Source organism: Aristolochia californica, unplaced genomic scaffold, assembly GCF_029961685.1.
Source record: "Aristolochia californica isolate CCGP_79_NKW_82.1479 unplaced genomic scaffold, dmAriCali1.0.hap1 SCAF_9, whole genome shotgun sequence".
NCBI lineage: Eukaryota > Viridiplantae > Streptophyta > Magnoliopsida > Piperales > Aristolochiaceae > Aristolochia > Aristolochia californica.
In genome coordinates, this window is record NW_027182290.1 from 32,434,137 (window position 1) to 32,446,368 (window position 12,232).

At 40.3% G+C, this 12,232-nt stretch overlaps 2 protein-coding genes across 4 annotated transcripts; one reads left to right on the plus strand and one right to left on the minus strand.

The window, feature by feature from the left end:
- The first annotated feature begins 320 nt into the window (after positions 1 to 320).
- On the plus strand, positions 321 to 4,142 carry LOC137941751 (cellulose synthase-like protein E6). The gene is made up of 8 exons (XM_068787311.1): positions 321 to 589; positions 677 to 998; positions 1,095 to 1,235; positions 1,427 to 1,558; positions 2,095 to 2,307; positions 2,418 to 2,639; positions 2,734 to 3,081; positions 3,160 to 4,142. Exons 1-8 carry the CDS (start codon positions 321 to 323, stop codon positions 3,739 to 3,741), a joined length of 2,229 nt encoding a protein of 742 aa, XP_068643412.1. The 3' UTR covers positions 3,742 to 4,142.
- On the minus strand, positions 4,002 to 12,035 carry LOC137941752 (WEB family protein At5g55860-like). Of its 3 annotated transcripts, none has more exons than XM_068787312.1 (3): positions 11,692 to 12,035; positions 7,221 to 7,438; positions 4,002 to 6,007 (listed from the first exon to the last, which is right to left on the minus strand). In XM_068787312.1, the coding sequence occupies exons 2-3, from the start codon at positions 7,416 to 7,418 to the stop codon at positions 4,238 to 4,240; spliced, it is 1,968 nt and encodes a 655-aa protein (XP_068643413.1). In that variant the 5' UTR covers positions 7,419 to 7,438; positions 11,692 to 12,035; the 3' UTR covers positions 4,002 to 4,237. The 3 variants fall into 3 exon arrangements, with proteins under 3 accessions (XP_068643413.1, XP_068643414.1, XP_068643415.1); XM_068787313.1 differs by lacking the exon at positions 11,692 to 12,035 and adding an exon at positions 10,142 to 10,228; XM_068787314.1 differs by lacking the exon at positions 11,692 to 12,035 and adding an exon at positions 7,895 to 7,914.
- Between the last annotated feature and the right edge of the window lie 197 nt (positions 12,036 to 12,232).

Below are 12,232 nucleotides of genomic sequence, written 5' to 3' on the forward strand. Positions count from 1 at the left end.
TTAATCACCTCCATCTTCATCTTTCCGGTCTCCATCTTATCTGATATCTCAATATAGCCAGTACGCAAGCAGTGATGTCATTTAGGCTTTTCCAATCAAACTCTGCTCGCGTGTACTGAGATTTACTGAACGTAGCTCCCTTATCAACCTAGCTGTCATTCCACTATAGTGGTGGAGACACTGACGTGATAACACGATCCAATATCTGCCATGGTTAACGTCAATAGGAACGACAACGAATGACCTCTCACGACAACGTCTTTACAACGCTAGTAAATTATAAAATCGGTGACTGTAAGCAAGAAGACAGTATGCAAGAGATGGGAAGAGAAGATGGGAGCGCTCCACTGTTTGAAACGGAGGAGTTTAAATGGAGAACTGCTTACAGGCTTTACGCTCTTTCAGTATTTGTGGGGATCTGTTTGATATGGTTCTATAGATGGAATCATATCCCCGAGACAGGGGAGAGATGGGTTTGGTATGGGCTGTTTGGAGCAGAGATCTTCCTCGGCTTGTACTGGATCCTCAACCAGTCCGTTCGCTGGAGACCTGTTCTTCGCTACACTTTCAAGGAAAGACTCTCCCAGAGGTAAGATTGGAGACTACAATTCTTTTTTGTTTCAGCGCGAAATTCTATTGAATTCGTATCTGATCTTATATTTGTTTGTCCAAACAGATACGAGACGGAATTGCCGTATGTCGATATCTTTGTATGTACAGCCGATCCCACCATAGAGCCTCCTTTGCTTGTCGTCAACACTGTTCTATCCGTCATGGCGTACGATTACCCATCGGAAAAGATCGCCGTCTATCTCTCAGACGACGGAGGATCTGATTTGACGTTCTATGCTCTGTTAGAAGCATCTCGCTACGCCAAACACTGGATTCCCTTCTGCAAGAAGTTTAACGTGGAACCCAGGTCCCCCGGCGCCTACTTTTCATCTCCCTTTGATCCTCCGGCAAGCGACTCGTTTGTTGAAGAATGGCAAGCTGTGAAGGTAATTTGATTCGCTCAATAAAGGACTCGAGTAAGAACTATCAAAGGAAAAAGTTAAATATCTATGAAGCTTAACGACGTTTTCTACTCTTCTCAGAAACTGTACCAAGAAATGGAGAGTCGCGTTGAAGCAACAACCAAGTCAGGGAAGATCTCTAAAGAGATAAAGGCAGAGCATGAAGGTTTTTCCGAGTGGAATGGTGACGTAACCGCAAGGAATCATCAGACGATCCTCAAGGTAAAGATTAAAAAACTGCTAATGGATGGGACTGTTGAAAAGAGTTATTTTTCTGGCTTGAATCTTCTGCATCTTCCTCGCAATTCACCCTTTGATATACCAATCGGTTTATTGATCTTCAAAGCTTAATGTTTATTTTGATTTCTTAGAAACTTTTTTACTCATATCCGTTTATGTTGCTGAATTATCAGATACTTCTGGACGGGAGCAACCCACAGAATGCAGACGTCGACGGATATCCATTGCCGACGCTGGTGTATTTGGCACGGGAGAAGAGACCTAAACATCCCCATCATTTTAAAGCTGGAGCCATGAATGCATTGGTAAGCTAAACTCAACTGGTGCAACTGGTCCTTCATATAAACAAGCAGAGCAGGTAACGTACGAACTCCTGGCAGAAGAAGAACATTACCTTCACGTAAAGAAGCAGAGCAGATAACATCTTTAGGGTCTGTTTCTGAAAAATTTGACTGCTGTGCATTCGTTTCTTGAAATACCAACAGTGGAGACGAAAGAGATAATTAAACAAAAGAGAGTTCAGTAATTTCTGGGAGTTTACACCATCTCCCTGTTAGCGTCTCTTGAATTGAAACTATAATCCAAATTAACTGTAATTCAATATTTACTATTTATTATGATTAAGTAATAATTATGTAATTATTGGATATAGTTAATGAATTATATTAAAAAAATTTTATTTATAAAAATATAAAAAAAGAACAAGAATAGCAGCATAAAAGATCTAAACACAATGATTTTCTCTTTGTTAAATAGTAGAGGGTCGACTGTCATAAATTCATATCAGATGGTGTTTAAGCTTTCTACGAACCAGAAAAGTTACTTCATGTGCAATCTGCAGTTGAGAGTGTCATCAGAGAGCAGCAATGGCCAGATCATTCTCAATGTGGATTGCGACATGTACTCCAACAATTCCCAAGCGGTGAGAGATGCATTGTGCTTCTTCATGGACGAAGAGAACGGCCACGAGGTTGCCTATGTGCAGTCCCCCCAGACATTCAATAATACCACCAGGAACAATTTTTATCATAATGAGTTGATCGTCATTAATGGGGTGAGTATCAGTTCCCAAAACCTACTCTGAACAAGATCAAATTGGTAGTTAATGGAAAATAATAGCTTTTGCCGTCTCACTGAACTGTTTGAAAATTGGTAACCGCGAAGATAGAGCATCCAGGTGTCGATGGCTTCGGGGGACCTCTGTACATAGGCACAGGATGCTTTCATAGAAGACGAAGTCTGTGTGGGAAGCAGTACAGCAAGGGCTACAAGGAAGAATGGAGGAAGAGCTCAGCAAAGAAAGATGAAAGTATCAGGGAGTTGGAAGAAAGGGTGAAGGGTCTAGCCAGTTGTACGGCTGAAGAGAACACCCAATGGGGAAAGGAGGTATCTCTCTCTTGATTCTCCTTTAATTTGATCTGTGGAATTCTAGATGGCTCTAAGATCTCTCTCTCCTTCCATTTGATCTGTGGATTTCTAGATGGGTCTAAGATACGGGTGCGCAGTTGAAGACGTAGTAACAGGACTCTCAATCCAACGCAATGGCTGGAAATCTGTATATTTCAATCCGCCGAGGAGAAGCTTCTTGGGAATTGGTCCGATCACACTGGAACAAGCACTGGTGCAACATAAAAGATGGTCAGAGGGCAATTTGCATATAGTCCTCTCCAAGTACTCTCCTCTCTTCCGTTGGGATGGGAAGATTGATATTGGCCACCGCATGGCGTATTCCATCTATAATTTATGGGCTTGCACTTCAATCCCTACGCTATATTATGTCGTCGTCCCCTCGCTCTGCCTCTACACAGGCACTGCCGTGTTCCCGAAGGTGCAACTCTCTCTTCCTTCTCTCTCTCTGTACTTTCCACAAACAGATGCGAATATCTAAACAATCTCATGTGAACAGATGTCCAGCCCGTGGTTCATACCCTTTGTTTATGTGATCGTGGCGAATCATATATCCGGTGTGTTTGAGTCATTTTGGAGCGGACAGACTCTGAAAGGATGGTGGAATGTGCTGAGGATGATTATATTTAGAAGGACTACCTCGTACCTCTTTGGATTCGTTGACGCATTCCTCAAGCTTTCAGGTTTCTCCAAATCCAGCTTCGTAGTCACGGCCAAAGTAGCCGATGGGGAAGTTTGCAGGAGGTATGAGCAGGAGATCATGGAGTTCGGATCAACTTCTCCAATGTTTGTTATCATATCCACACTTGCTCTGCTCAACCTTATTTCCTTGGGTGGAGGGCTGAAGACTGTCCTGGCAAGCAGCGAGTTTATGGCTTTCGACGCTTTGGGACTGCAATTCCTTCTGTGCGGGGTTTTGATTCTGATCAACATTCCCGTGTATGAGGCGCTCTTCTTCCGCAGTGACAAAGGGTGCTTACCGTCTGCTGTTACCTTAAAATCACTCGTGTTGGCTGTCCTGGCTTGTTCGCTTGGACCTGTTCTGGTGACCAAATCCATCGGAACTCCATCCAACACTTGAAACTTATTAACCATTTTAAACAAAGGCGACCTTTGCTTCACCTTCTCTCCCTTTTATTAACAAAGAAAGGGAGGAAAGTAGGAAAGAAGTCAGAGAGACAATGGATGATGAGGGCTCAGAAGATTTTCGAAGAAGAGAGTCTCTTCTGGAAGGTCTTACGGCACTTCATTACCGACTTCTGTTTAGCCTTTCGTTACACTCGCCCTTTCTACTCTCCTATTAAAATGTATTCGTTGTACAGAGCATATACGTCTCATTACTTGAAGTGAAACCTTTGTAATAGCTTTGTCATCTTAGGTGGAAGAATATCTGAAAATGTTGAGGTTGCAGAACCAAGTTTTTTGCAATTTCACTTGCTTCAGGAGAAAACTACAGAAACGAGATTGCTCTGCTCAAACCACTGTACACAAACCCATCCCACATAAAGTGCTCACCTTCTTACATACAATCAAACATGCAAATTACACTTTTTAAGGGTACAGAGTAGGGTGGGTGGTCATACAGGTTTTTCCCCAGGAAGATAAGATGGTGAGCTCCCATCAAATTGGCTTTTCCTCCTATGAAAGATGCCACTCAGGTTTGGTAAAAGTGACTTCTTGGAGCCAGATGTCTTTACTCCCTTACGGCTCCCAGTATTCGTTGCAGCCAGATTCATCTTCTTAGCCTTCTTGGGTGAACCCTCTACAGAGTACTCAGTCTCCGCCAGAATTCGAGATGCTGCATTAGCCGCCTTCTTCTGCTCTCTTTCACGCCATCTTCGAAGCTCACCTTCCACAGCTCTCTTTGCTGCCTCTGCCATCTCTGCCCTCTTCAAAGCCTCTGCTGTTGCTGCCTCTGTCTCTTCAATCTCTTTTCGCATCACTTCCAACCTCTTCAAAGCTTCATTCTCGCTCGCCCTAACAGCTTCCGCCTGTGCCAAGGCAGCAGCAACTTTCATTTCAGCCAAGCAGTTGGATTCATCAACTTTCCGACTTAAAGTTTCATTCTCTTCTTTAGAAATCGTAATCCCGGCAGCAAGTTCAGAAGTTGATGCCCTAGACGCATTTGTTTTCTCTGATAAAATTTTGATCTGATCTAGGGCTATTACTTCAGAAGCCTTGGCACCCTCAGCCTCTCTCAAAGCAACTGCTAGCTGCTTCTCTGTTTCAGTCAGAGCAACACGTGCTGCTTCTGCATCTCTCTTCAGCTCATCAGCCTCTTTCTTCATCTTTTCTGCTTCCTTCTTGGCATTTTGACACTCGAGAGAGAGCTGTTGAAGCGTTGACATTAATTCCTCAGAGGCTCCCCTAACTTTAGCTTCTGCAGCAGTGGCTTCCTCCAGCTCAGACTTAGTTTTCCTGAGTCTCACATGAAGACTACCAGCAACTGATTCAGCCTCAGCTTCCTTCTCCTTCATTTCTGAATGCTCCTTCTTCACGCTCTCAATCTCCCGCTTAAGGGACTCCTCCAGGTTCCTAAGGGTACTTTCTTTTTCTGCTACTTTCTGTAGTGTCCCTTTTGCATCGTCAAGCTCTGCTGTAACAGTATTTACAGACTCCAAGTCCGAAAGTTTCACTTTTTCTAACTCTTGCTCCAAAACTCCAACCTCACCAGTTGTTTTAGCTAGCTTCTCCTCAAGGATCCTTGCCATCTCCGGATCAAACTCTTTCTTCAATGAGTCCAATTTCTTGTGTATTTCTTCCAGAGCAAGTTTGGAAGATTTCTTTTGAACATCCTTCTCAGAGAGAATCCTGGCTTGCTCCTGTTGTGCCTGCAAGCAGGCAAGTTTCACATGTGCCAGTGAATCCTGAACCAAAGCAATGTCCTTTGACAGCTCACTGGTTTTATCCACATTGGCAGCAGCAGCCAGCTCAGCACATTCAGCTTGCTTGTAAGCAGAAACTTTTACAGAAATGGAAGCATCAAAATCCTGCCGGATTTGCCTGAGTTCTTGCTTCGCAACATCAAGTTCTGAAATAGCTGCGGTGTACTGTTCTCTGACATTGTCCAGTTCATCCTTCCATGAACCATCAACTTTTTCATCCCCAGAGTTCCTATCTTCAAGCTGCTCTTCCTCATTCTTGGCAGCTTCTGTGGCTTTTAGAGCTGATTCCTTTGCCTTGGTAACAGTTTTCAGCTTCTGAGTCAGTTCCTCAACTGTTCCCTTGGCCTTTTCAAGCTCAGCTAATGCTTGGGTTCTAGTAATCTCAGCATTCTTCAGCTGTTCCTTGAAAGCATTTAGCTCTTTAAATGTCAAGTGAAGCTCTGTCTCCTTCACAAACACTTTCTGCCACGATTCAAATGAAAAGTTAGAACTTGCAAATGGTAAGCCAGTGAAAACTAATATCTGTCCTATATATGTGGGAATTCAGAACTGCAAATGAAATGTTTTGCATTTGTAGATTTAGGTCTATCCTAATTTGCAATCGAGAATTGTAAAAGACCAAGTCGAGTGAGGGGGAAGAGAGAGAGGAAACTTTCCAGAGTCATGGAGCAATATAGCGTTTTGTCAAAACATGTAAAGTTTTACTCAAAAAAAAAAAAACACGTTTTTTTTACTCGAACAAAAAATAAAGAAAAACATGGATGTTTTGGTATCCATGAGAAACTAGTTTTCGATGGATTGGAGCACCAGACGGAGTCCAGCCAATTATACAAAAAGTCCACCATTTGTTTATTTCTAGAAAAAAGTCACATTATTGAATTTAATAATATATATATATATATTTGAATACAAGAAAAACATGCAATGAGTTTTTAAGTTTTTTTACTATCTAATTCTCATAATTGATCAAAGGCTACGTGCAGAAAGAACATCCAGCCGAAATGAGTTTATCACAACTATTTATTTATTAAGCCTTTGGCTGATTGACCACATGGTAGGTTCTAAATGTAAGGTTTTGAGTTCCATTGGTATATATATCAAAACAATTTCAAAAGCAATAGTATCCAACAAAAATGGCAATAAAACAAATCCCACAAACAGTAAAGGAAATTTACCTAAAGAGATGAGAGACGAATGTGTTCCAGACCATGAGCAGCCAAACTCAAGTCTGAGCAAGCCCATCACCAAACAGATAAAAAGCCAGCAAGGTAATGCAAGGTGGCAAACACAGTGGTCCATTGTACATATACAGAGTCATAGATAATTCCCAACATATACTATTTACACTTTCCTGAACCCTTTCAACTTTCATTGGTTTCCCTTCTTTTAACATGCAAGTTTTCAAAGGTCAAAATACAAGTCTAACCTTCTCTTAACAACTTAGAATGTGAGGCTTTTTGAAACCTCACTCAATATAAATTAAAAATACTTACAAAAACTTTTTTGAAGCCCAGAGTTGTTTTTGTCTTCTGCATTTTCTATATGAATAATTTCATAAGATTTTCAAAAGTATTGCTATTTCTCACAATTTCACTATGGTCAAATGAAGGTCCATGATTCATCTGAAGAACACAATGAATAAATTATCATAAGATCATTCCATTATAAGAAATACCTCATTGGAAGAAGAAGCCTTGGACTTCTTCAAGAAAGGCTTCTGAGAGACTGATGCTCCTTCACCAAAAAGGCTACAAGCAGCTTTAACCGACTGGAATGGTGCTCTAGTGTCTATTTCCCCCACTTCTCGTCTTGGAGAATCAGTGGAATTCTTTCTTGGAGAATCAGTAGAATTTTGGTGAGTTTTTACGCCCATACTGGTATTTCTTGCCCAACCTGTTTAAAACATCAAGCAGGTTCAGTTAATATTAACTCATAACCCAAGGTTACCAAAACCAATCAACCATTAATATGACATCTAGTAGTTACAGGGACAAAAAATCAATATCTCATCAATAATGTAACATTTTTTCTGTACTTGTCCAATATAACAGGAGTCCCATCAATTTTTAAAACAGGGCCATCTCTGACTACGTAAACCAGTTGCTTAAACAGCAGGAAAATTGACACTAAGTCAACCAGTATAACAAGGAAGAAGCAATCCAGTGTTAAGACTGAAACATCCAACTAGGGGTGGGATCCATTACTTAAACTCAGACACCTGACTTCTGACTCCTTGAGGATCCTTAATCCTCCATCCCTGCGCTCTTGGAATCCCAATATACCATCCCTCAATTGTCATTCAATTTCTAGTTTAGTCCCCTTTTAACTAGATAGAAAAGGCAAACTTACAACAAGTTTCAGTCCTGCAGGGACACCATCAACACACTCTGACAGTTTTGGAAGTTTCAATCCTCAGCCATCAACACTCAGAATCATAGATAAGCATCGGCTTCACACACTGTGATCAAGGTAAGCATGCCAAACAAGTTCCTCACTAATACTTCAGAATGCAATTACTTGGATAAAAAAAAATTCTGGACTAACGGAACTTCAAACCAATAAAATATTGGGAGGTTTACGAAAAAATAAATTCACTGGAGTTGTGAGATTTTATCTTCTTTTTCTGTTTGTCCTTTTTCATTTTTTTTTTTTTAATTCATCATCAATAAAAATCTAGCTTCTAGAAAACATAAGTTAGTAAGGCACAGCCGCTGGACCACAGCCATGTACACTGACCATCAGTGGTTGGTAGGACCTGGCCAAAGGGCGATGCCTTCCCACTAGTTGGATACGTAAAAGCAGCTAGTGAATCTGGTCATTGGAGTCAAAGGAGAAAGAGAAGGAGAAGACCGCAAGCCAATAGTCTTTAAAGCTAGACTTGATTGGTGGAAGCCACATGCGATGCAGCCACAAGCTTGGGCTGGCAGGTAAAAGGAGACAACAGAGAAAAGATGAAATCTATTTCTTATCTTCGAATTGAAATCAAAGAAGGACAGGGAAGGTACGAATCAATACTATTTCCTGGACTATATTGATTCCAACTCTCTCGTTTAACAGGATGTAGATCTGAGAGATCCAATTCCAAACACAATGCCTCCCTCCCATTTTTTCTTTGAGTTACAAATGATTAAGAACAAAGTTTAACAGTGATGAATAGTCAACTATCAACAAGAAAAACACTCTAGTATATTTTCTTTAAAAGTGTACAACCGTTACAAACAGCAAAAAGAGGCAGCATCATTTCCTTATGCAAAACAACTTGTAAAATGAGCTAAATTAAATAAAAGTGAAAAATTAAATGTTGTAAAGCAAAGTCTGAACTATCTCAAAACCTCATTCTCTCTGCTAAAAGATGTTAGAAGGCAGACGATACAGATTCTAGAAGGCAAGGGTAAAAGTCAAACAACAAACACTCCTGACAACAGACCCAAACCATGCCAACAGAACTTTCTTTTGAGAGGATACCAAGACAACACATTGAGTGAAGAATCTGTGACCAAAATCAACATGAACCCAAGGCTACTCACAGTCCAACTGAAAAAGAGAAGCCAAGAATGTTAGTTAGCTTCCTTATCACTAAACGAGTTGACTGATCCAGTTATAAGGCATCTAACATTAACAGCAACTCATGTCTTTATTTTCTAAAGCTAATCCAGAACCCAGATGTGTCAGAAACAATGAGCTACTTTACTAAATAGCTGTAAGAAAGAAGAAATATTGGACCCTATTTTACACAAGATAGTTATGTAGAAAAAACGCAAGTCTTGTACTTGTACCCCAACAAGGCTATCCCTTGCTAGCATCTCTGAAGACAGAATGTGAATGGAGGACAGAATCACATTCTTCGATCCTAAATTAACTTGCTCAAAGTTGTCACTTTTTTTTTTTGAAACTGACTCAAAGTTGTCACCAATAAGTTAACTTCCAAAACTTACGCACTTCCAAGCCCACACCATTACAGTAGAAAAGCCTCCCCATCAAAATATTACCAGAAAACCTTATCAAAAAGAGAAATAATGACATTAATGACAGGGAAAGAACCTTCTCCTTAAACTGTAATAAATATATAAAAATATTCTATTTCAAGGAACCCAAACCTATAAAGAGATTCCTTTCCCTTTTATTGGTGAAAAACCCACATGAAAATATGTGAAAAAATAATTTACTGGATTTACTCATATAGCTGAGCAAGTGGTGGAAGTAGCAAATGATGGAGTGGACTGATCGATATTAATATGGTAGAATATAAATTAGGAAATTCTCTGAAGATGATGAAGAAGTAGAGTGGATACGAATTTTAGCAAAACCTAACGTAAATGTTTTTAAATAGTGAGAAACTTTATTATGCAAATAAGAAAAAAAAGAGGGGGTTCGAACACCCACCAAAAGAAAAAAACAGCAAGTGAAGGAAAACGTAAAAAGAAATAAATACAAGGGATCATATATCAGGGGTCACATTCGCAACAAGCTGTTAAAAGGGAAGCCCATCCTTAGCAAGAGAATCCACAATCAAGTTGACTGAAGGTGGAGCCTTGCTCCAAATAAATCTGTAAAGATGAAACCAGATCCACAATATGAAGAAAAATTATGTCAAACCTTCTGGGGTAGTCAGCTGAACCCTTATGCCAACGAGATAACCACAAGAGAGCCCCCTTCAGGAATCAAGAGAAGAGAGCAACTTTTGCAAAAGAGAATAAGACCCTGAAGTCCAGCAGCGCTGGTTCAGCCCACCTCAACAAGAAGACCCAAGATAGTTAGGAGATGAGCGCCTCATGGTTGCAAATGATACCAGGACTGCCTCTGGGACCAAGATTGCCTCCTGAATAATATCTGACCTAATCATCGGCAATGGTAACTAGCCATTAAATATAGCCATTTATGTTGTTGGTTTAATTACTGAAAAACCTCTCATTGATCTTGTTCGGATTCATAAATGTTCCTATTAGGTAAAATTAAATTCTCCAAACAAAAAAATAATAAAAAAATAACAAGTTTTCATATTCCATTACCTTTTACAAACATATTTTTAAATAGTTTGCAACCAATCATACCATTTATATTCATTCATAACTGCTAAATAATGCCTATAAAAGCAAGAATATAACTGACTAAATCCCTGTTTTTCAAACAGAATATCAACTATCATCGGCATTAGTTAGACAAAAAAAAAACAAAATTGACTATACTGAACTTAAGTTTTATTTTTATCATTAGCCTGTGGCAGGGATGGGCATCTAGGTATCGTGTCTCCTATTGGGACCCTTAAAATAAATCAATACCCACAGGCCAATACATCAAACTAGTCTCAGTCTAAAAAAAACCATCAAATAAAAAAGATGCATATAGTGTATTGCATCAGCACTTTCAGAACCCCAGACATATCAAACAGACAATACTAGTACCATATAAGCTATTATGCCCACCCTGGTCTGGGCCCCTTACATATGCAAGTCCCTCTTTTCTTAAGTTCATAGCAACCTCATATGAATGGGCGACGAACAGTACAAAATGAAGAAAACATTTTTTAAAGCGGCCATGGAAAGTATATTTTGTGATCGAAGGGACCCTCCATTTTATAGATAACTCTTGCAAAAATAGCATGCATGTCCTTGTCGAGGTGATCCTACTTTTAGGATGCACCGACACGAGGCAGCAAAAATGTAAATTGTTCACGAGAACTCCAAAAATATGACTCAAAGAACAAAAAAATGAAAGAGTTATCAAATATCATGTACGTCAGTTTCCAGGAAATCGGAAAACAAATAACAAGTTCACGCAGAGGTCATCACTCCGAACGTGACCGTCAACACAATATCCAACCATTCTTTTTACGGTAACAGCAACAACTCGTAGTCGTTCCAGACGTTTCTGCCAAGCCAATTCAACCTCATCCACCGAAGGATTCTCCAGTTCAAATATTTAAGCAATGAACAGAAATCTCCTCCGTTTTCAACCAAAAATACTGATCCTCCTTTAAGACAAAAAGAAGAAAAGCGTTGTTTCGGATATTGTATTTGCCAAACAAAGCACCACAAAACATAAGATTGATATCACACTATTACGCCACGAGATTTATCACAAATAAAAACGCTCTTTAAAAAAACGGAAGAAAAAAAAGGAAATAACCGCTAGGAAGAATAACATACCCGAAAACCACAGCAAAGCCACCACAGGGGGACCGTTCCGAGGGAGAAGAATCAAGGATTTGCTTCAACCAAAAAAAAAAAAAAAATCCTCCGAAAACCGACCTCCCGATCCTCGAATTCGTCCGTAATCCCGGCAGAAGGTACAACCACAGGGTGGGCGACGAACCGAGAAGCGGCGGCAGGCGTGGGAGTGAACAGAAAAAAGCGGTATTCCGGGGGAGAAGAGGAGAGAGCAAGATGTGGAGGGGGTTTTGAAAGTTTGAAAGAATTTATTAAGCAGAGGAGGAGAGAAGAACCAGGTCAGCGTCTTTGACCATTTCGATGACATGCCAACATTACCTCTCCCTATCCCACGCTTCGTTTTTCGAAACACCCGCGCCGGCTCTCCCCTCTGTCATTAAAAACCAAAAACTAAATTATTGTGGGACCCGGATATGTCGTACAAATCAGGCACGTTCTTGTAGATGGGCCCAGGATGAGTCCGTTTTGACATTTTAAAACCCGAAAAAGTTTCGCTTTTTTTACGTACAAATATTCGGGG